Source organism: Dipodomys ordii, unplaced genomic scaffold, assembly GCF_000151885.1.
Source record: "Dipodomys ordii isolate 6190 unplaced genomic scaffold, Dord_2.0 Scaffold3, whole genome shotgun sequence".
Classification (NCBI taxonomy): Eukaryota; Metazoa; Chordata; class Mammalia; order Rodentia; family Heteromyidae; genus Dipodomys; species Dipodomys ordii.
This window is the reverse complement of record NW_012267219.1, coordinates 32,344,007-32,367,318: the sequence shown is the minus strand read 5'-3', so window position 1 is coordinate 32,367,318 and position 23,312 is coordinate 32,344,007. Positions and strand designations below refer to the sequence as shown.

The window sequence follows — 23,312 nt, the reverse complement described above, 5'->3', positions numbered from 1 at the left end:
TCAATAACACACATACTGGAGTCTGTCTGAACTTTCTGTTTCTCCATTATGATCTATTGATCTGTTCTTCTTTCAACTACTACACTGTCAGTCTGTTTACTGTATTTTTTTTATAATCTTGATATCAGATGTGTACATTTCCACTTCATTTTTCTTGGCTTTCATATCCTGTGCATTTCCATATGATTTTAAAGGCAGTCAATTTCTGTAAAACAGCTTGCTGGGACTGATTTAATTGCATTGAACTAAAAATCAATTTGTGAAAACCTGATATTAGAACAGTTTTGATCTATTGATTTGGCATATCTTACCATTTGTTTAATCCCTCTTTCCTTTTTCTCAGCAATATTTTGTAGTTTTCACGGTATAGGTTTGCATATCTTTTATCAAGTCTATTCCAAATATTTTATATTCTTCATGAAATGGTCCATTTTGTAACCAACATTTTCTATTTTCTTTAAACATTCAGCTACTGATCTTTACTAGCATCTAAAAAAATCATACATAAAGCCTGGCACTGGTGGCTTATGCCTGCAATCCTAGCTAATCAGAAGGCAGAGACCAGAGGATTGTGGTTCAAAGCAAGCCTGGTCAGGAAAGTTCATGAGATTCTTATCTCCAGTTATCCACCAGAAAACCAGAAGTGGAGCTGTGGCTCAAAGTGGTAGAGTATTAGCCTTGAGCAGAAAAGCTCAGGTACAGCACCTAGGCTCTGAGTTCAAGCCCCATGACTGACAAAAAAGTACATACATACATACATATATATATACATATATATATATACATACACACACAAATATGTACATATGTATATACACATGTATATATACATACATACATATATACTACATATACATATATATGTAGTATCTTGTGACTTTGCTGAATACACCTAATTTTATTAGTTTTTTGGATGTTTTTGGTGTTGTTGTTGGTCCTGGAGCCTGAACTCTGGGCCTGGGCACTGTCTCTCAGTTCTTCAGCTCGAGCGCCACTTCTGGTTTTTTTTTTTTGCTTATGTGGTGCTGAGGAATCGAACCCAGGGCCTCATGCATGCAAAGCAAGCACTATGCCACTGAGCCATCTTCCCAGCCCAGTTTTTTGAAATTTTTGAGGAACTCTTCATCATAATTGTAGACTCTCAATCTTTCATTTGCAATAGCTGTTTTGTGTGTTCTCTGGTACCTTAATTATCTCAGTACAGTTAATTATTAGCTCATGTGTCTGACCTCCCCATTAGTCTGTCTTCTGATAAAGAAAGACCTTGAGTTATGATTTTTGCTCTATATATCTATCTTAATATGTAACCTATGAATGGTTTATAATAAATATTTCATGAGTGGCTGGGAAGATGGCTCAGCGGTAGAGTGCTTGCCTTGAAAGCATGAGGCCCTGGGTTTGATTCCTCAGCACCACATAAACAGAAAAAGCTGGAAGTGGTGCTGTGTCTCCAGTGGTAGAGTGCTAGCCTTGAGCTGAAGAGCTGAGGGACAGCGCCCAGACCCAGAGTTCAGGCCCCATGACTGGCAAAAAAAAAAAAAATATGAATATTCAGTTTGTCATTATATAATACCTTTGATAATTTTCGTATCATCATGAACATCAATTAAAGTCATTCTTTTTCATTTTTCAGGAAAGTAGTCTTTCAGTATTTTATTTTATTTTTATTTATTTATTTTGTCTGGCAAAGGACTTGAACTCTGGGCTTGGGTGCTTTCCCTCAGCTCTTCAGCTCAGGGTGAGCACTCTACCCCTTGAGCCACAGCACCACTTCTGGTTTTCTGGTGGTTAATTGGAGATAAGTTAATTGGAGATAAGAGTCTCATGGACTTTCCTGCCCAAGCTGGCTTTGAATTGTGATCCTCAGATCTCAGCGTCCTGGGTAGCTAGGATTACAGGTGTGAGCCACTGGTGTCCGGCTCTTTCTTTCTTTCTTTCCTTACTTCTTTCCTTTCCTTACTTCTTTCTTTCCTTACTTCTTTCCTTACTCTTTTCCTTTCCTTTCTTTACTCTTTCCTTTCCTTTCTTTCCTTCCCTCCCTCCCTCCCTTCCTTTCTTCCTTTCTTTTGTGCTGGCCTTGGGCCATGAACTCAGGGCCTACGCACTGTCCTTGAGCTCTTCTGTTCAAGTCTAGTTCTCTGCCACTTGAGCTATAGCTCCACTTCCAGCTTTTTGGTAGTTTATTGGAGATAAGGGTCAGTCACACAAACCTTCCTGCCTGGGCTGGCTTCAAAATGCAATTCTCAGAATTTACCTTCTTGAGTAGCTAGGATTTACAGGCATGAGCTACTAGTGCCCAGCTAAAATGGGTTCTTCCATTTATTATCTCCACAATAAATTGTAAATATATTAATAATTACAGATTTGTTATGATTTACAGTAGTCCCAATATTTTAATTTTATTTTCAAGTATGAAATATTGATTATATTTTCTTGGTAGCAATGGAATAGCAAGAAGAATTTGTATTCTTCCCACAGGAAAAAAATGAGTTTTACCTTACATAAGCTACTGCTTATGTAGTGTGTTAAAAGGGAAGAGGCAGGTGTCATTAATCTTTATTCTCTGATAGAGAATATATATCCAAATGCTAATATTTAAGTATAATAGCCATTAGGAGTTTTTAGAAGCAGGTTTAATGTATTGCGGTTAATACACACTCACTAATAATTCCTGAAGATAGTTCTATTCCCTGCACCAGATAAATTAAGTTACTTTGAGGGATATGAATGAAAAATGACAATTGTTTACTACATGATTAAGATTTTTCATATACTACATGCTGTTGGTTGTGGAACTTTTGAATTTTGTTATGTTTTTCTAAGCCTGATTTTTAACCATTAACTCTATGCTGTGCTTCATTTTCAGTATCTGGCGAGGTCCCAATGTCAACTGCACAGATAGTTCTGGTTACACTGCTTTACACCATGCAGCCTTAAATGGACATAAGTAAGTGCTACTTATTTGGACTAGAATTTTTGTGTACTGAATTACATGTGATAAAATTATTTCTGATGATATATTTCTTATGTTGCCATGAGTCTACCTGTCTTAGGTGAATTTGGAGAGGTGCAAGGATGTCAAGGATGATTGTGTATTGAGTGTGAACTGCAGTACTCTGAAATAATCAAACTTTACCCAGGGAAGATAAAGGCAGTAACAGGACCATATGTAGTTTTGGGAAGAGGATAGAATAAAACCACTTTATAAATCTATCCAGTTTGGTGTTTTTTTAATCCTCACCCAACATAGAAATATTCACTGGTAGTACAATCTTGTTATTATAAGCCATGGATATGTATATGAACCATATTCAACTCCTTCATATTTAGCAAAATGCTTTCATGTATTTCAGAACCATCTTTCTTGTTTTAAACTTAAAAACTGTAAACATTTTAAACTTAGGGAATTGTTTTTCAGTAGTGGATAGTGTATTTCATGGGATGTGAAGAATGTATAACCGTAACCATAACCATAACCACCACTTTGTATCTAGTATTTCAGCTAGTAACCCACCACTTAGTGGCAAAGTATGATGGATCTTCTAAGTAATTCAGATTTCTGTCCTTATAGAAGAAAAATGATCCTTTTCTTATATTTCCCTGTTTTCTTTTTTAAAGAATAATTCAAGATAGTTTTTGTAGCTTTAGCACTTTAGATTTGATAATTAATGTTTTAAAAATACTAGTTATATTTTACTTTCCCATCTAATATATAGTTGTTATTCTGTAAGTTGAAGCACATGAGACTTGGTTCTATTTGATTTTAAACCTGATAGCCATAACCTCTCACTGTAAGAAATATACAATTCTTTTCTCATTATTTATCACCAAGACACTCTTGAAACATTGCATAAATCTAGTGGTCTGGCAGTAGTTTACATCTGAAATTCTACACAAGAGAAAGAGAGAAGATCATGGTTTGAGGCCAGCCTTTGAAACAGTTCATGTGCTGGGCGCTGGTGGCTCATACCTGTAATTCTAACTACTCAGGAGTCTGAGATCTGAGGATCACGGTTTGAAGCCAGCACAGGGAGGAAAGTCCATGAGACTCATCTCTCCAATTAACCACTAGAAAACTGGAGGTGCCACTGTGGCTTAAGCAGTAGAGTGCTCACCTTGAGCTGAAGAGTGCAGGGACAGTGCCCAAGCCTAGAGTTCAAGCCCCACAACTGACAAAAACAAAACAAAACAACAACAAAGACGAAGAGTTCATGTGACCCCATCTGAACAATATTTGGATTTGGTGGCACGTACCTATCATCTTAGCAACTGGAAAAGTGAGATCAGAAGGATTTTGGCTCCTGACTAGACAGGAGAAGGTGGTATTTTGTGTATAAATCAGTGACTTAATTAAAATTTTTTTATTGTAAAGATACTGTACAGAGGGGTTACAGTTACATGAGAAAGGTAATGAGTCCATTTCCATTGTTACCCCCTCCTTTGTTTTCCCCCGATATTCCTTTCTGCCCCACCTCTTCATATACTCCCCTCCCCACCTCCAAGTTGTAAAGTTTGTTTTCAACATACTGTCTTGTACATCTCATTGTTATAATGTACATCTCATTGTTATAACCTGTATCCTTTCAGCATTTTGTTATTCCCCTTCCCCTCCCCAAGTTAGAAAAATGTACTCACAAGATTCAGGGTACTGGAATCAAATACAGTGACAACAGGGGTTATACCATGGGGAAAGACCATACAAAAGAAACAAAAAAATCACATAGTACATTAAAAACAACAGTGACAAAGAAAAAACCTCTTGTGTCTCTATCTTGAGGTTCATTTCGCTTAGTATTATCTTATATTGTCATGTGTACATAGCTTTTGATCTTTTCTGCTTGTCTGATAAGATTATCCTAGGCATATACTAGTTATTGCAAATAAGGGAAACCATGGGACCTATGTTTCTTTAGAGTTAATTTTTTATGCCAAGTATCAGAGTATAATCAATTTACGTGTTTTTGTAAATATGACTAATTCAATTTTGTGTTTGATAAAAGTATCATCCCTCATTCATTACATCAGAAATATCATGTTTTATTTTTTCCACTTTAATATGAATCGAACCCAGGGCCTCATGCATGCAAGGCAAGCACTCTGCCACTGAACTACCTTCCCAGCCTAGGTTTACATTCTTAATGCCTCATGATGAGTACCAAACACATAAACTCTTATTCTCAAGCTATATCCAAACCATATCAGAAGGAATTGCTTTATAGGAGAAGTTTTAGAATTTTTTATTTGCTTATCATGAAGAAAGGAAATTAAAAACATTTATTATAATTGTCTTTAGCATTAATTTAGAGGAATTTATTTTATAGTAGATAATTCTAGATATGTAGTTTGACCAGCTTCTGAAATGCTGAGGCATTTCAGTTTAAAAAGTTATTAGAATTGTTAACATGGTACTAGTCAGTCTTGAATACCTTTTGATAGCATATCATTCTACATTATTATTATATTAAAAGTATGTTTATTATCTATATGTTAGTACTGGGGCTTAAACTCAGGGCCTCAAGTTCTTAGTTGGCTTTTTTTTTTCCTCAAGGCTAGTATTTTACCACTTAAGCAACAGCTCCACTTCTGGCTTTTTGGAGATGAGAGCCTCATGGACTTTTCCCTGCACAGGTTGTCATTGAACTGTGATCCTCAGATCTCAGCCTCTTGAGTATAAGAATTACAGCTACTCAATACAGCTAGAATTACAGCTGCCAGTGCCTGGCTATATTAATAATATCTGAGAGAGAGATGGAGGCTATTTGATTTGCCTCAAGGTAACCAACTTCATAACTAGTAGAGAATTGGGACTTTAAGCAAGATCTTCTGGTTCTTAGAAGTTTTTGTTACTTAAAAGTAGTAATTGAATCCTTATTACCTCAGTATCTCAAAATGGAAGATCTTACATAACAACTCTTTATGGAGAGAGACAAAGAGGATGATGTGAACTTCTGAATTTTTGAATTCTTTTTATTATTATGTTTTTGTGCTTGTTTTGGTACTTGAATTCGGGGCCTGGACATTGTCCCAGAGCTGTTACACACAAGACTAACACTCTACCACTTGAACTACATCTCTACGTCTAGCTTTTTGGTAGTTAATTGGAGATAAGAGTTTTACAGACTTACTGTCCTAGGTTGCCTCTAACCATGATCTTCAGATCTCAGCCTCTCTGAACAGCTAGGGTTACAGGTGTGAACCACTATGTGGTTGGGCCAGATAATCTTTTGAAAGGTGATTTTCCATAAGCATTTTTATATCTAAAGTTTTTTAGTTTTACTTGGGACTAGTGCTAATATTTATATAGTGTCTTGTTATTTATAAAATGACTTGTCTTTTGTTATCTCATTTATTTCTTTTATCAGACTTTAGTAGTATCATTATCATTATTACAGTATTCTTTACAGAAAAGTAAAAGGAAATGAGACTAAAATTTTCTAGAGTCACAGTGTTAGGTAGTTTGAATAGTGCAAACCTAAGCCTTCTAAATTTAGGTCTTTTAAAATAGTACTGGCCCTCCCCCACGATATAACCCCTGTTTTCACTGTATTTAATGTTGGTATAATTTGTGGAGGGGAAGGGAAAAAATAAATTGTTTTAATAGGGATACAGGTGGACCCATTGCAACAATGAGATGTACAATAATGAGATGTTAAAAAATGAACTTTACAACTTTGGCGTGGGGAGGGGTGGGGTGGGGAGGGGAGATGGGAAGGGATTGGAAGGGGAAACAAAGGAGGAGGCAACAATGCTTGATAAGAAATGTACTCATTACTTTGCTCATGTAATTGTAACCCCTCTGTAAGGTATTTTCACACACAAAAAAATAATACTGGCTTTAAAAATACATGCCAAAAAAAGAAAAAAGCCAGAAGTGGCGCTGTGGCTCAAGTGGTAGAGCGCTAGCCTTGAGCTGAAGAGCTGAGGGACAGCGCCCAGGCCGAGTTCAGGCCTCACGACCAGAAACCCCCCCCCCCAAACAAAGATAAAAGTATTGCTTAAATTGTCAGAAATCTTATCACTAGAAACTTTAGGTATCTGTTGAACTTTCTAAATGTTCCTATATTTCTGTCATTCTTTAGGATTTCATACATGTAACAACTGAGTCGACTATTTAGGTCACATTTAGGGCAGTGTTTTTTTTTTTTTTAATCAGTTCATAAAATAGCATCATTATTTTGTATAATAGGTGAATGTTTCTTGTGAGCTATCAGAAATCTAGCCTTGATGTATTCAGATTTTCTCTATTTTTTTAAATTTATGACTTGCAGAGCCTTGGTTTTGTAAAAATTATTTTTTTCTGTTACATATATCCTATTGATTTTTACCTAAGAAATAATGTTAGAATATACTATAATTGTATGTATATATGTATGTGTCTGGGATAGCCCTTAATGAAATATTAGAATTTGTGTCTTAAACATATCTAAATGAAAATAGTTTTTGTTTAGAAATCCTTTTTTGATTCTTTTGCAGAGTTCAGTATAATGTATAGCAACATTATTAATTAATTCTTCCTGGGCTTGCTTTAATTCAAGAGTTTTACTTTGAGGGGGCAAAATGCAGCAAAATATTTAATGCATATCTTACAAAATTAGAAACAGTAGGGAAGAGGGGGCTGGGAGACAGGGATGAGGATGTTCAAAGAGGTGACATTGAGTAAGACACATTGTATTCATAAGATGCTTTGTTAAACTGGCCACCCATGGCCCATTCTTGTAATCTTAGCAACTCAGGAGGCTGAGATCTGAGGATCTCTGTTCAAAGCCAGCCCAGACAGAAAAGTCTGTGAGACTCTTATCTCCATTAAACTACCAAAAAAGCTGTTAGTTGAGCTGTACCTCAAGTAGTAGAGTACTAGCCTTGAGCAGAAGAAGCTCAGGGACAGTGCAGGCTCTAAATTTAAGCCCCAGGACCAACATTTCCCCACTTACCCCTTCCCCCCCAAAAAACTTTTGGTGAATGGCAACTGCTTTGTACAACCATTTAACAATAATAAAAAAAGTTTTACTTTGAAATCCTGGTGAAGCATGAATGTGGAATCTTCAAATAACTGTGATTTGACTATGTGTTGAAATTGTATCAATTTCAGAACTTACCTCTTAAATGAATTTTCCTCCTTGAAATCATTCCTTAGGCTTGGAGGAGAAAGGGTAATGCAACATATGGCGACATACATTTGAAGTGTGTTATATACCATGACTGAAAGATAATTAACCTTTAAAATTTTTAACACTGACCTAATACCACCTTTTTCCTCTATGTATATAATTTTCTACAGGAATGACATAGAATTTACATAAATATCTCTTGGTATTATATCTATCTATCTATGGTTAATCCAATCACACACACACACACACACACACACACACACACACACTTGTGTTAATTGGGTTAATAAAATAAATTTATTGGGTTAATAAAATAAATGTTTTACCCAAATGAATTCTAGGTAGTAGTTCATTGGTTAGTCAGTACAAAGTATGTGTGTGCATGCTGTAAGTAAAAAATTGTGTTGACTATGCAAACTCTTAAACCAAATTTTATTATTTAATGCCTTGAATTTTTCTTTAAATACCAGTCAGCCTCTAATATATACCAAAATATCAATCTAATGAAATATATCAATCTAATGAAATCTGTGTTGTTTAGTATGTTTTCTTTTCTGTTGTGTTCTTTTATTTTTTTGTTTTCTTCTTTCTAGGGACATAGTTCTCAAACTACTTCAATATGAGGCATCAACAAATGTAGCAGATAACAAAGGTTATTTTCCTATTCATTTGGCTGCCTGGAAAGGAGATGTGGAAATTGTGAAAATTCTTATTCATCATGGACCATCACATTCCAGAGTCAATGAACAGGTGCACTTGTCAAATATTTGTTCAGCCTATAATTTATTGAAGTGTTTTGCAAAGGCAAAGCCACATTGAGAAATTACTTTTATTGTTACTCTGCCCCAAACATTTGCAATGCTGAATTTCCTAAAGAACAAATTTGAAATATTCAAACATATGGGCATGGAATATAGGCACTAAGCCAGCCATTTGTGAAGATATGATTTTAATGAGAGAAATCCCACTTAAAGGAAGTACTTGTGCAGTATTTTTACCTGCCTTATATAATCTATTTTATAGCTGTTGAATATTTAAAGCTAGAAGAGCATTTATATTTGTAATGAGAATTAGAGTGTTCCTTAATAAAATTTTAAATGCTAAAACAATAATGATAGCTATCCCTTGCATAATGCTTTACCATTTACATAGCACTTTTTTTTTTCTTCAGGTAAGGTGTAGGTTTATTCATCATTCTGGGTGGCACCAGGCCACGTTGGCCCTCCACGCAGCTGGATAAGGCCTGGGAAAGAGAGCTGGGAAAAAGAGAGCTGGGAAAGAGAGAGAGCTGGGAAAGAGCTAGAAAAGAGCTAGGAAAGAGTGTCTGGGCGTGGGCTAGGCCTTATCTAGGGTATGGGGATAGAAAGGTGTGGCTACATCAAATTCAGATGTGACCTCAGCAGATGCAGATGTGACCTCTTCCAAGTGTTCCAGTTGCCTAGATAATGCAGGTACTGGGTGGAGACTTTGCTGCAAGGAGGGTAGAGTCTGCTCGTCATCCAGGAGTGGACCTTACATTCCAGCCTTTTAATAATCATGGAATAGGACTCAGATTCTCTCTGGCTACTTCCTACTGACAAGGGGCATTGACAATAGGGGTAAAAGGCTGGAATTTGGTCCCCTCCCAGAGAAGGCAGTGAAGCACACTCTTTGCAAATCAAAATGCAAAATACACTATATACAGTTACTACTCAGGTATTAAGTTAAACATTTTTTGTCTTCTCTCTCTCCTTGCCTCTCTGCCTCCTTTTTTCCCTCCTTCCCCACTTTTACACACACACACACACACACACACACACACACAGAATAAATTGAGCAAAATTACAGAATAATATGATGCTGATAAAGTCTAAGTACTAACAGGAACAAATATATATTATACATAGTGAACATATTTAAAAAGGAATGCCTTTCTCAGTATTAAACCACATAAAATCAGAAATTCAAGAATGTAAAATATGGCCTTCCAATACAATATGATACCAAACATCTTGAGCTCTGTATGCCCCCTGCTGTTCCCATTTTATAAAACTATATTTGAAAATCAGTATGCAGTCCAATAATTGAATTATAACCATGGCATTAAGCTTCAGGTTGGCAATTGTCCAATATCAATGCAAGTAGGTTACTGGAGGGCAAGTATGATTAGCATATTATTCAAACAAATGTAGGCTTTGCAGACCTTTGACTGAAATTCAGACTAAAGAATAAGATGTATGCTAGCTGTAAATGGCAAGGGAAAGAAAATATAGTTTTTTTCCCCAAACAAACACAATTTAAAATGATCTAGACAAGAAAAAATTATTAGTTGGAAAAGTATCTTACTGATTTTCATCGCAATGAAAATTTGTGTTTATAAGTTTACAAAACTGTGGAATTTTACCACAAGAATACATTCAATCTTTTTTTTAAATGACAGATATAGCTGTGTTTATCTCAGATATGTTAAAGGAAAATTTATGAGAATTTTATTCGCGAGAAAGCCAAAATTTATCATTTATGGGATGAGCCATCTGGTGGTTATTCTTAAAACTGTCTGAATGACGCAAAGCAAAACTGAAGTAATGAAATGGAAAAGCAAAATCAAGGTTAAAGAAGAGTATGCTTTTAAATGACATGAAAATAAGTAAAACATAGTACTCATTTATATTTGAAAGCTGAAAATTTCAAATTATAGCTCAATTGATGTTAAGGGAATCATTTGTTTGGTAATATTGAACAGATACATTATAAATTTTTTTTAAGGAAATTGAAATGCAAAGCAGTGTTTTTAATTTTTTTTATGTTTAGTCTTTTGTGTTGTGGATCCTATTGGCAGCAAGTCAGAAAATTTCCTCAGATTTTGAATGCCATACTTTATGTATTTTTGTTTGTTTGCTAAGTATATTCTCCTTTAGTAGTGACATAGTTCTCCATACCAATTTTCCTAAAAGTTTCTGATATGGGAGTGTAAATTTTATAAATAAAAATTTAAAATAATAAGCCAATATCATTCCCATTTTAGATGAGAAATCAGGCTCAGTTAAGCTAAATTTTCTTTTTCTTTTTTTTTTTTGGTCGGTCATGGGGCTTGAACTCTGGGCCTGGCCGCTATCCCTCAGCTCTTCAGCTCAAGGCGAGCGCTCTACCACTTGAGCTACAGTGCCACTTCCGGTTTTCTGGTGGTTTATTGGAGATAGGAGTCTCACGGTCTCTCCTGCCCGGGCTGGCTTTGAACCGCGATCCTCAGATCTCAGCCTCCTGAGTAGCTAGGATTACAGGTGTGAGCCACCAGCGCCTGGCTTAAGCTAAATTTTCTAAGGCCACATGTTATTGAGTGAATAAAAATGACATGTGAAGCCAGGCACCAGTGGCTCACACCTGTAATCCAACTACTTAGGAGGCTGAGATTCGAGGATAGCTGTTCAAAGCCAGTCCAGGCAGGGAAGTCTGTGAGACTCTTACCTCCAATTAACCACCAGAAAACTGGAAGTGGCACTGTGGCTCAAATGGTAGAGTGCTTGCCTTGAGCTGAAGAGCTGAGGGACAGAATTCAAGCCCCATGACCAACACTCCCCCCGCCCCCAAAAAAGGCATGTGAATTAAGGACCTTTGACTCCCCCCCCCCACCAAAAAAAAGACATGTGAATTAAGGACCTTTGACTTCTGTGCGCTACACAGTAGCATATAGTATTTTCATCCTAAATCTTATCACTTATAGAATGTTTACTTTGTGCCAGGCATTGTGTAAAGCATTTCATTTACATTGCCTCAGTAAGCTCTATTATAGCCACAAAAGGTGGATAATAATGATCACTCCTCCTCTATGTATGAGAATTCAGCCTTAGATATGAAATGACTTGCACATGATATTACACACAGCTACTTAGAAATGCAGTTCATATTTGAATACAGGGTTTTCTGATCCATGGCCCAATCTCTTAATAATACATTATACTATGCTTTTGAAATTATGTACCATATCCAAGGATTCTTTCTAATTTCTGAAAGTTATCTTTGTTTTCTCATTAAGTGCTACCTTAATCATGAGAGATCTATTCTACTACCCTTAGTGGATGCCTGAAATGACAGTGATAGCAAACCTTGTTTATACTATGGTTTTTCCTATATGTCCTGCAGCTACATAGTATCATAGTACATAGCTCTACTAGAAGTGCTCTGTTTCTCCTTTTCATCATTGCTCTTATGCTTTGGGATCTTATGCTTTAAGCTCTGCATACCATGAGAGCTGATTTGATAACTGAGATGTCCACTATGTAACCCTAGTTGTAGATAACAGTATAGACATACTGGACAAAAGGATGATTTACTATCTGGGCATGATAGACAGGATGCTGTAAGATTTCATTATGCTGCTTAGAACAAGTGCACAAATAAAAACTTCTGAGTCATTTTTTCGGGAATTTTCCATTTAATATCCATTTAATATATTAACAACTTGATTGACTGCATGTAATTGAAACTGCAGATAGAGAAACCATAGATAAGGGGAGACCAATGTACAGCTTTCTTTAAAAATAAAGATATTTTACATCTTAATGTTTGAAGGTTTCAAAGCATTTTTATACATTGTCTTTTGATTTCTAAACCACACTGTAAGGTTTATAGAAAAGATAATATTCTTACAAGCACAGGTAAGAGGTTTGGAGAGATCAGTCACTTGACATTGTTAAGTTGCACATTTCAGTCTTAAGTCCTGTACACCATTCTATTCTGTTATAATTGGTAGTTAGAGTGATAATTTTGGAAAAACAATGTCTCCTTCCAGATTATGGTTTTTATAATTTCTTTTTTTTTCTGCTTTGCAGCTTGAAGTCTGGGCTTGGATTCTGTCCCCAAGCCTCTCTGTGCTCAACGCTAGCGCTCTACCACTTGAGCCACAGTTCCACTTCTAGCTTTTTCTGGGTAGTTTATAGGACATAAGAGTCTCATGGACTTTCCTGCTTGGACTGGCTTTGAACTGTGAGCCTCAGATCTCAGCTTCCTGACTAGCTAGGATTACAGTAGTAAGCCACTGGTACCCATCAGATTATGGTTTTTGTAATTGTCACATACTTCCTATATTTTACAATGGATTTATTTCCTTTTGTCTGGTGATAAATATGTTGTATATATATTCATTTTTCCGTCACTTTCACTTTGTTTTTCTCTATTTTTAAAAATCTATTTTAACATGTGGCAAACATCAGAAGATGCACATCTCAAAAATACATTACCTTTGGTCATTTTCTGAACATTGTGTTAAATGTTTCACTTTGAAGTAAGATCTTTTGATAAATAGGTTTTTATCAGTCATTTTTTTGTTCTGCCACCCATTGTCTAAAGGTGTCCTAATTTGTCAGAGAACATCAAATTAGTTTTTTTAAAAAGAAACTATAAAGCTTAAGAATTTTTGTATATACATATTAACAATTATTAATCAGTGCTCTTTCACAGCCTATTTCAGATTAGATGGCTTTATATTTAGACTAGTGACTGTGGACATATGTATACAATCATGTCTTTGTAAAGAAGCTACAGTGGTCTCCACTGGTATGACAGTTCAAGTATATGTTGATCATGGATAAAAATAGGTTTAAAATATTGAAATAATTTATCTTGAGATTTGAACAATGCTAATTGATAATATTAGAAAAACTTTATATTTTGCTCTTGTATTGTCATAGTTTGAGGACTATGGAAAAGCAGATCTTTGAGAAATTATTACTTCACAATTAGCTTTTCCCTTTTTTTTCCCCAGGAGGTACTGTAGTTAGAAAAATGAAATTCAATCAAATTCAATTCAAAATGAAATTAGGTGGGTCAGAACATATATTCTATGTCATATTTTTATGCTATAAAATGATATAGTGTATAAAATAATATGACATATAAAGTGATAAAGCACTTACCTCGCTTGCTGGAGACCTTGGGTTCAACCCCCAGAACTGCAAGCAAGCAAGCAAACAAATGGACAAACAGCAATTATGACAACAGCAACAACAACAATACCAAATCACAGTTTCTAAACTTATATGTGGTCAGTTTTTATGAGGAGGATTATAGTAACACAGTCAAACCAAATATAAGAATTGCTTCTGCCAGGGAAGTGGTGCTGTGGTTCAAGTAGTAGAGTGCTAGACTCAAGCTGAAGAACTCAGGGACAGAGCCCAGGTCCAGAATTCAAGCCCCACGATGACCACCACCACCACCATCAACAACAAAAACCCCAAAGAATTACTCCTACTAGACACCAGTGCTCCTGCCTGTCCTCCTATTTAGGAGGATTGAGATCTGAGGATTAAGGTTTCAAGCCAGTTGGGAAGGAAAGTGTGTGACTTTCATATCCAGTTAACCACCAGAAAGCCAGATGTGGAGCTGTGGCTCAAGTGGTATATTGCTAGCCTTAGCACAAAAGCTTAGTGACAGTTCCCAAGCCAAACTTCAAATCCCATTACTGACACCAAAAAATAAATAAATAAATAAAAATAAAAAAGAATCTCTTCCTACAAATGATGAAAAAACACCATCTTCAGTTGGATTCCCGTCTGTCAGGTCTTAAGCTTTTTTTTTTTTTTTTAATTACTGTGTCTAATGAATAGTTTTTTTTTTTCCTGTGAATTTGACTCCCCACTGCCTTCTGTCGATTCTTAGCAGAAACACAAAGTACCAAAAAGCCTTTCTTAGTGCTCTCCCCCGCCCTCTCCCCTTGTTATTCTTTTTAAATTTTTAAATCTTTCCTGTAGACTCTTACTGGTCTGTATTCTTTTTATCATTCAGAGTAAGCTTGAGATGCTTTCTAGAAAGAGATTAAAATTTACTTTGGTTTGAATTTGCCTTGTCCTTTTTGGGTGGGAATTGCTATCTAAGCAGCCATTTCCTACCACCTCAGTGTTATGGGGCAAGATCCCTAGAAATTTTCCTTTTAGAACACTAATTTCTACTGGTTCTTCTTTGGCAACATGGCAATGTGTAAGATAGTGTAAAATAGCATAGTGTAAGATAGTGCAAAGAGCATGACTTTTAGATTTGGACAAATATAGGTGTCAAGGATGCTACTGCTGCTAAACATGTATTATACCTTTTTGAATCTTAGTTGTATCATATATGAAATAGAGATAATACTTGTCTTGCAGGATTGTTATAAGAATTCAGTGAGATAATATATGTAAAATTTCTGCCAATGGAAATAGTAACAGTTTTTTTAGAAAGTGGCATGTTGATTAATTGTTTTACTTTGGGTCTGGGCTATTGGTTTAAATCTTGGACCATGACTGAATGAATACCTGTGTAATCATATTCTATGACTCAGTGCCTTAGTTTCTTCATATCTAAAATACTAAAATACTAAAATAATAGTATCTATCTCCTTTTGAGGATTACATAAGTAAACATGTATGAAATGCAACCTGTCTGTTTCCTAATGTTATATAAAGTGATGGTTGTGATAATGCAGGTGCTCATTCTTCCCAGAACATTCACTTAGGAGTGTTCTATTTATGCTAAAGTTTTTTGTTGACATTTTTTTCCATATATATTTTTATTATAAAAATACTGTTTGCTAATATTTTTTGATGACTTATGGTCAGGATCATCTGGTTGCTTCTTCTTGATTATCAAGACCTTATCTTCTATGCTGTCAGCTTAAATGGTCTGAAGACTTGATCTGCCTTGGAACTGGGTTTTTTATATTAATCTTGCTGAATTTGTAGGAAAATCTCATTGATTTTCAGCGAAAGCATTTATAAGCTACACAGGTAGTACTATGATAATCCTGATAACTTGCATGGGACTTAAATCTGACTCTTAATCTATAATTATGTTTCAGAAAAGCACTTTTATATCTTACAGTCAGATTGCCCTCTCTCTTTGCAAATAAGAAAAATAATGATTTTTTTATTGATTCTCTTTTCAAAAGAATGTGATACTTTATGTCGATGGAAAATAAAATGAAACTTAATTTGAGAAGACTTTCTGCAAACCTCTGATTTTAAAGAAGTTATCAACTCAATTGACTTTTGCAAAACACCACTACTGAAAGTGTTATAATTGTTATTAATCCCTCTCATTAACAAATGTCATGGAGACATTATGCACAGTGTGGAAAACACTGGCCATCTGGGCCTAGCATGAAGTTGGAATATATGATGCAGAGAAAAGTTTTCTTTTTCATATTAAAGTGGCAAAAATAAAAGATGATATTTCTGATATAATGATAATATTTTATCAAATACAAAATAGAATTAGTCATATTTACAAAAACACATAAATCTTAAGTTTATGTTTTCAAAACGTTATCAAGGTTTAAATGACTATAATTTTGAAAACTAACTGAATTTGTGAAAATGTGTCTTTGCCTTAAACAGAACAATGAAAATGAAACAGCCCTACATTGTGCTGCTCAATATGGACATTCAGAAGTAGTTGCAGTTCTTCTAGAAGAACTCACTGACCCTACAATTAGGAACAGCAAGCTGGAGACCCCATTGGACCTGGCAGCACTCTATGGACGGCTGAGAGTCGTCAAAATGATCATCACTGCACATCCGAACTTAATGAGCTGCAATACCCGAAAGCACACACCACTCCACCTTGCTGCCCGTAATGGTCATAAAGCAGTTGTACAGGTGCTATTGGAAGCAGGAATGGATGTGAGCTGTCAAGTGAGTCTTTTTTTTAAAACTGTGCTTTAGCTAATTGGAAAGCTATGCATAGGAAAAATTATTGGTAGATGGCAGTTATATGTGGTATCATTAGTGATTGTTTCCTTTCTCCCAGCATCTAGTGTATATAGCCTTGCATACTTTAGGCATCCAGTCAAAGTTTTATGAATGAATAAAACAAAAATTTCTTTATTTTTGAGTACATATGTAATGTTTAGCATGTAGAATTTAGTTTTCCCAGCTAGCCAAGAACTTGAGAGCTACTAATTTTCAGTTAAGAGATTAGGAATCAGATCGAAAGAGTTAAGAAACTTAACTGAGACACAATGGATAAAACTAGAATGTGGGTTTAGACATACTTTAGGTTAAAGGCCAGGCCTCTTTCTAATATAATTTCCCATCTATGTATAACTAATGAACAATCATGGTGCTTAAGGGAGATTCGAAGGAAGGTTAGCATTTGGGTAGGTTTTGAGTTTCCACAAGGAAAGGGAAGCCTACTTTTATTATTCATTTAAAAAATAGCCTCCACTTCAAAGCTGGTCTTTGTATTTTTATTTTTTAGAGCATTTTGTACTTTCAAGGGTGGCTTTTTTTTTTAAAGGGTGGCTTCTTGACTTGCAAAGAAACCTTCCAATGGAAAATTTTGGTTTCTGTCAGATTGTAATTGTTTTTCCTATGTTTGTAGTAAACTATTGCTGCATGATGGACTACTTCTAATGTTATAACTTAATAATAACCATCCAACTCACAGTTCTGGATTTCACAATTTAGTCTAAGCTTAGCTGAGTAGTTCTCATTTTGCCTGGGTTCTTTCACATGTAAAGAGTTGGATAAACATCTCTATTTCAGAGGTTAGGTGGATATCGTCTGTGGTGATAGACAAGATTACTATGGATCAGCCTGAGTTTATTAACATGCCATCACAATGGTTGAGAGAAAAGAGAGTAAGTACAAGAGTGAGAGTGAGAGATTATACTATTATACAAGGCTTCTTCAAGTTTAGGCTTAAAGTAGCATATCAATACTTATACCATGTTTGATTGGCCTAAGAAGTCACAAGAGAGTCTTAGAAGTGTGAAAATATACTCTATGCTAGAACAAGGATGCAGTGTGAATACTGAAAGGAAATAAGGATGGCCAGTTTTGTAAACACTCCATATGTGCTCAAGGTGTAGTCTTCCTCTGTGGGATTCCTTTTCCTAAAAATTGTTCAGAGGTTGAATCTTGTCTCCTGAGTACTGGAATTACAGGTATGCACCACCTGCCCAGCCACAGACAGTATTACAACCACAATAACTGAGACCAGTATACCATTACTGATCTACATCTTCACATTTTTTTAAACTAGATGACATGACCAGAGAGTTTAGATTCAGTTTTATAAATGTATGTGATATGATATGGTTCATCTTTTTGTATAAAACATTATAAAATTAAAAATAAAATTAAAAATAAAATTAAAAATAAAAATCTCTGCATGCCAGATTAAACAGAGGAGACACAAGTTTATAAGAATAAATACATGATATCTAAGAAATGCTAAAACAGAAACCTGTGGAGGAGTAGGTCCTCACCTATCTATAGATGGATAGTATGGGAAGACATTGGTGGAAGTGATATTTGAAAAGAACCTTGCAGTCCAATAGGGTTCTCGATATTAGGTATAATTTAACTTGTATACATGCATTATTTGGCTAAAGAATGTTTCATTTATTTATTTTTTAATTTTATTGTCAAGGTGATGCACAGAGAGGTTACAGTTACATAAGGTAGTGATTACATTTCTTGTCTAACTTGGTACCGCTTTCCTCATTTTTCTCCCTCTTTCTTCCCCTTCCCCTAATCCTCTCTCCTGCAAGTTGTACAGATCATTTCCAACATATTGTCTTGTGAGTATCACTGTTGCATAGGTTCCCTTTTTGTTCTTTGTCTCACCATTTTCTTGTTCCCCTTCCCTTCCTTAATTCAGATAAACATATACACAATACCCAGTGTACCAAAACTGAATACAGTGACAACAGGGGATAAACCATAGAGGGAAAAAACACAAAAGAAAAAAGAAATCACATAGTACATTAGAACAACAACAACAAAGAAAAACCTCTTGTGTTCATGTCTTGGAGTTCATTTCACTTAGCATCATCTTATATGGTCATATGTACATAGCTATTGGGCTATTTTGTTCATCTTCTAACATTATCCTAGATGTATACTAATTACAAATAAGGCAGGCCATGGGACCTATGTTTCTTTGGGTCTGGCTTAGTTCACATAATAACAGTTTTTCCAAGTCCTTCCATTTCCTTATGAATGGGGTGTGTCATCATTCTTTCTGATTGAAGCATAAAATTCCACTGTGTGTGTGTGTGTGTGTGTGTGTGTGAGAGAGAGAGAGAGAGAGAGAGAGACATTTTCTTGATCCATTCATCTACTGAGGGGCATCTGGATTGGTTCCATATCTTCGCTATGATAAATAATGCTGTGATAAAGGTTGTTGTGCTGGTAGCTTTAGTGTGGCCTGTTTGTGGTCATTTGGGTAAATGCCCAGAAATGGGATTGCTGGGTCATAGGCAGCTCTGTGTTTAATCTTTTGAGGAACCTCCATACTGCTTTCCAGAGCGTTGACAAGTTTGCATTCCCACCAACCTAAAGACTGTTTTATCTCTATAATAACCATAAATATTAATGAACTCAATTCACCAATCAAAAGAAAAAGAACTGCAGACTGGATCAGAAAACAAGATCCATCAATTTGCTGTCTTCATGAGACCCACCTCACAACCAAAGATAAAAGTGAATACCGAGTGAAGGGATGGAGAAAGATCTATCATACAAATGCTCCGAGCAAGAAGCCAGGAGTTGCCATTATGATATCTGATAAAATAAACTTTACACTAAAATCACTACGAAAAGACAAAGAAGGTTACTATATAATAATACAGGGAACAATCCAAGAAGAGGACATCACCATTGTCAATCTATACACTCCAAACATCAGTGCACCCATTAAGCAAATACTCTCAGCTTTACAGGAAATGATGGATCCAAATACAATAATACTAGGAGACTTTAATACTCCACTCTCACCAAAGGACAGGTCCACCAGCTAAAGAATTGGCAAATAAGTCTCTGAATTAAATAATATCGTATCTTAAACAGACTTAACTGACATATCATTTTCCACCCAACAACAACCCAGTACACATTCTTCTCAGCAGCCCAGGAAAATTTTTCTAAAATAGATCATATCTTAGTTCATGCAAAGAATTTAAGCAAATACAAGAAGATTGACATAATCCCCTGTATTTTATCTGACCATAGTGGAATCAAACTAGTTCTCAATAACAAGGCATACAGTAGAAAAAACTCAAACACATGGAAATTAAACAGCACACTGCTGAGCAACACATGGGCCATAGAAGAAATTAAAGAAGAAATTAAAAAGTTCCTACAATTCAATGAAAATGAAGACACATCACAAGGAAACCTATGGGACACAGTGAAAGCATTCCTGAGGGGCAAGTTTATTGCTCTCAGTGTGCATATCAAGAAAACAGAGACAGACCTAATAAACAATCTCATGATGCAACTGCAACTAAAACTGCTAGAGACACAAGAAATGTTGAACCTAAAGTCACTAGACAGAGTGAGATAACCAAAATAAGAGCTGAAATTAACAAAATAGAGACTAAGAAAACTATAAATAAAATTAATAAAATAAAAAGCTGTTTTTTTTGAAAAAAATCAATAAAATTGATGAACAACTGGCAAGATTAACTAAAAAAAGAAGAGAGGAGACCCAAATCAATAAGATCAAAGATGTCACAGGAAAAATTGCAACAAACATCCAAGATATCCAAACAATTATAAAGAAATATTTCCAGACTCTATACTCACAAAGGAAGGAGAACCTAGCAGAAATGGATGAATTCCTAGAGAAATACAAATTGCCCAAACTGAACCAAGAAGAAATAAATCAATTAAATACGCCAATAACCTACAACGAGATAGAGGAAGCAATCAGAAACCTTCCAACAAGGAAAAGCCCAGGACCAGATGGATTCACTATGGAATTCTATAAGACCTTTAAAGAGGAAACTAATAGCCTTACTTCTCAAGCTCTTCATAAAAATAGAAGCTGAGGGAGTAATCCCAAACTCATTCTATGAAGCCAATATCACACTCATCCCCAAACCAGGCAAAGACCCAACAAAAAAAGAGAACTACAGACCAATCTCTTTGATGAACACAGATGCAAAGCTCTTCAATAAAATTCTAGCCAACAGAATCTAGAAACAAAAAAAAATCATACATTATGACCAAGTAGGCTTCATCCCAGAGATGCAGGGATGGTTTAACATATGTAAGTCAATAAATGTAATCTATCACAGGATCAAGAACCACATGATTATCTCCATTGATGCAGAAAAGGCTTTTGATAAAATACAACATTCATTCATGTTAAAAGTTCTGGAAAAAATTGGAATAGAAGGAACATTCCTTAAGACAATAAAATCCTTATATGACAGACCAACAGCCAACATCATACTTAATGGGGAAAAACTACAACCAATTCCCCTAAAAACAGGAACAAGGCAAGGATGCCCACTCTTCCCACTCCTATTCAATGTAGTTCTGGAATCCTTAGCCAGAGCAATAAGGCAGGAAAAAAACATTAAGGGGATCTGCATAGGGGAGGAAGAAGTTAAACTATCTCTTTTTGCAGATGACATGATTTTATACCTTAGGGATCCCAAAGGCTCCATCCCCAAACTCTTAGAGCTTTTAAACCACTTTGGCAAAGTAGCAGGATACAAAATTAACCCACAAAAATCAGTCTAGAAAGTAACCTTGCCAAAGATGTAAAGGATCTATTTCATGAAAATTATAAAAGCCTAAAAAAAGGAATCAGAGGATACCAGGAAATGGAAAGATCTCTCATGTTCCTGGATAGGCAGAATTAACATAGTGAAAATGGCTATACTGCCAAAATTGATATATGCATTCAATGCAATTCTCATTAAAATCCCAATGATGTACTTTACGGAAATAGAGAAAACAGTCCAAAAGTTCATATAGAACAACAAAAGACCTAGAATAACTGAAGCAATTCTAGGCAAAAGAAACAATGCAGGAGGAATCATGATACCGAATTTCAAGCTCTACTATAGAGCCATAATAACAAAGACGGCTTGGTACTGGTACAAAAAGAGACCTGAAAACCAATGGAACAGACTAGAGGACCCAGAAATAAAGCTGCATATGTACAGTCTGTTGATATTTGACAAAGGAGCCAAAGACATACAGTGGAAGAATCATAACCTCTTCAACTATTGCTACTGGGAAAACTGGGTGGCCACATGCAGAAAAATGAAAGTGGACCCTAGTCTATCACCATGTATTAACATCAACGCAAAATGGATTAAAGACCTTAACATCAAACTTGATACTCTGAAACTACTGTAGGACAGAGTAGGAGAGACACTTGAACTTATAAGCACAGGCAGAAGCTTCCTGAACAGAGTTCCAGGGTCATAACAAATTGGAGAGAGACTGGACAAATGGGACTAACTTAAAAAGTTTCTGCACAGACAAATAAATCACAACCAAAAAGACAGCCAACTAATTGGGAAAAATATTTTCCAGCAAAATATTAGACAAGGCTCTAATATCCATTATATACAGGGAACTCAAGAAACTAACTCCTCACAAATCTAACAAACCAGTCATGAAATGGGCAAGGGAACTAAAGAGAGACTTCTCAAAAGAAGAGATAAAAATGGAAACGAAACACATGAGGAAATGTTCATCATCCCTGGCTGTAAAGGAAATGCAAGTTAAAACAACACTGAGATACCATCTTACCCCAGTCAGAATGGCCTACATCCTAAAGTCAGCCAACGACAAATGCTGTAGGGGATGTGGAGCAAGAGGAACCCTATTGCATTGCTGGTGGGAATGTGTGGCGAACGCCTTCTCGGCCAGCGAGGAAGAACGACCACCACTCCAGGAGTCTTCTCAGATCACACTTTATTGGAGAGCTTTTGAGTTGATAGGAGAGCTTGAGCGAGAGACCCCGTGTACAGGAACGTGGCCGCTTATATATGGAATAGGAACACGGGTCGTTCTATCATTGGTCGTCTGCCTTTCACCGTCACCAGGTGCCACGGGATTGGCTGGGGACTCTACGTGGCTCGCGCATGCGCAAAGCCTGGGACCCACAGTTCCGCCAAGCACTGCCTAATATGGAGTTGTTTACCTCAAAGCTGCAAGGAAGTGGGCGCCATCTTGTAATGGCGTTCGCCCCGGCTCCCCGCAGTTCCCCCCTTTTTGTTTTTGGCAACAGGTAAGAGTAGAGGTCTGTTTCCTGAATAGAAGAGGACAATGCAAAGCCTTCGTTCCAGGTTACCTCTCCCCAGAGGATGGCCCGCCAGTCCGATGCCTTTTTTCCAGGGGTGGGGAAAGCACGGCATCAACCCACATGCAAACAGACTTGCTCTTCTTGAGGAGATGGAGGTCTTCCCCAAGTGCAGTGCATACGCCTAGCACCCTGTCC

General features: G+C 36.1%; 1 protein-coding gene across 1 annotated transcript in view; it reads left to right on the top strand.

Moving 5' to 3' along the window:
- The window catches only part of Anks1b (ankyrin repeat and sterile alpha motif domain containing 1B), a 973,033-nt gene that overhangs the window by 98,301 nt on the left and 851,420 nt on the right, over positions 1-23,312 (top strand). Inside the window, exons 2-4 of the mRNA XM_013019014.1 lie at positions 2,867-2,947; positions 8,705-8,861; positions 16,457-16,753. Coding sequence (XP_012874468.1) covers positions 2,867-2,947; positions 8,705-8,861; positions 16,457-16,753 — 535 coding nt within the window. The remainder of the gene's footprint in view (positions 1-2,866; positions 2,948-8,704; positions 8,862-16,456; positions 16,754-23,312) is intronic.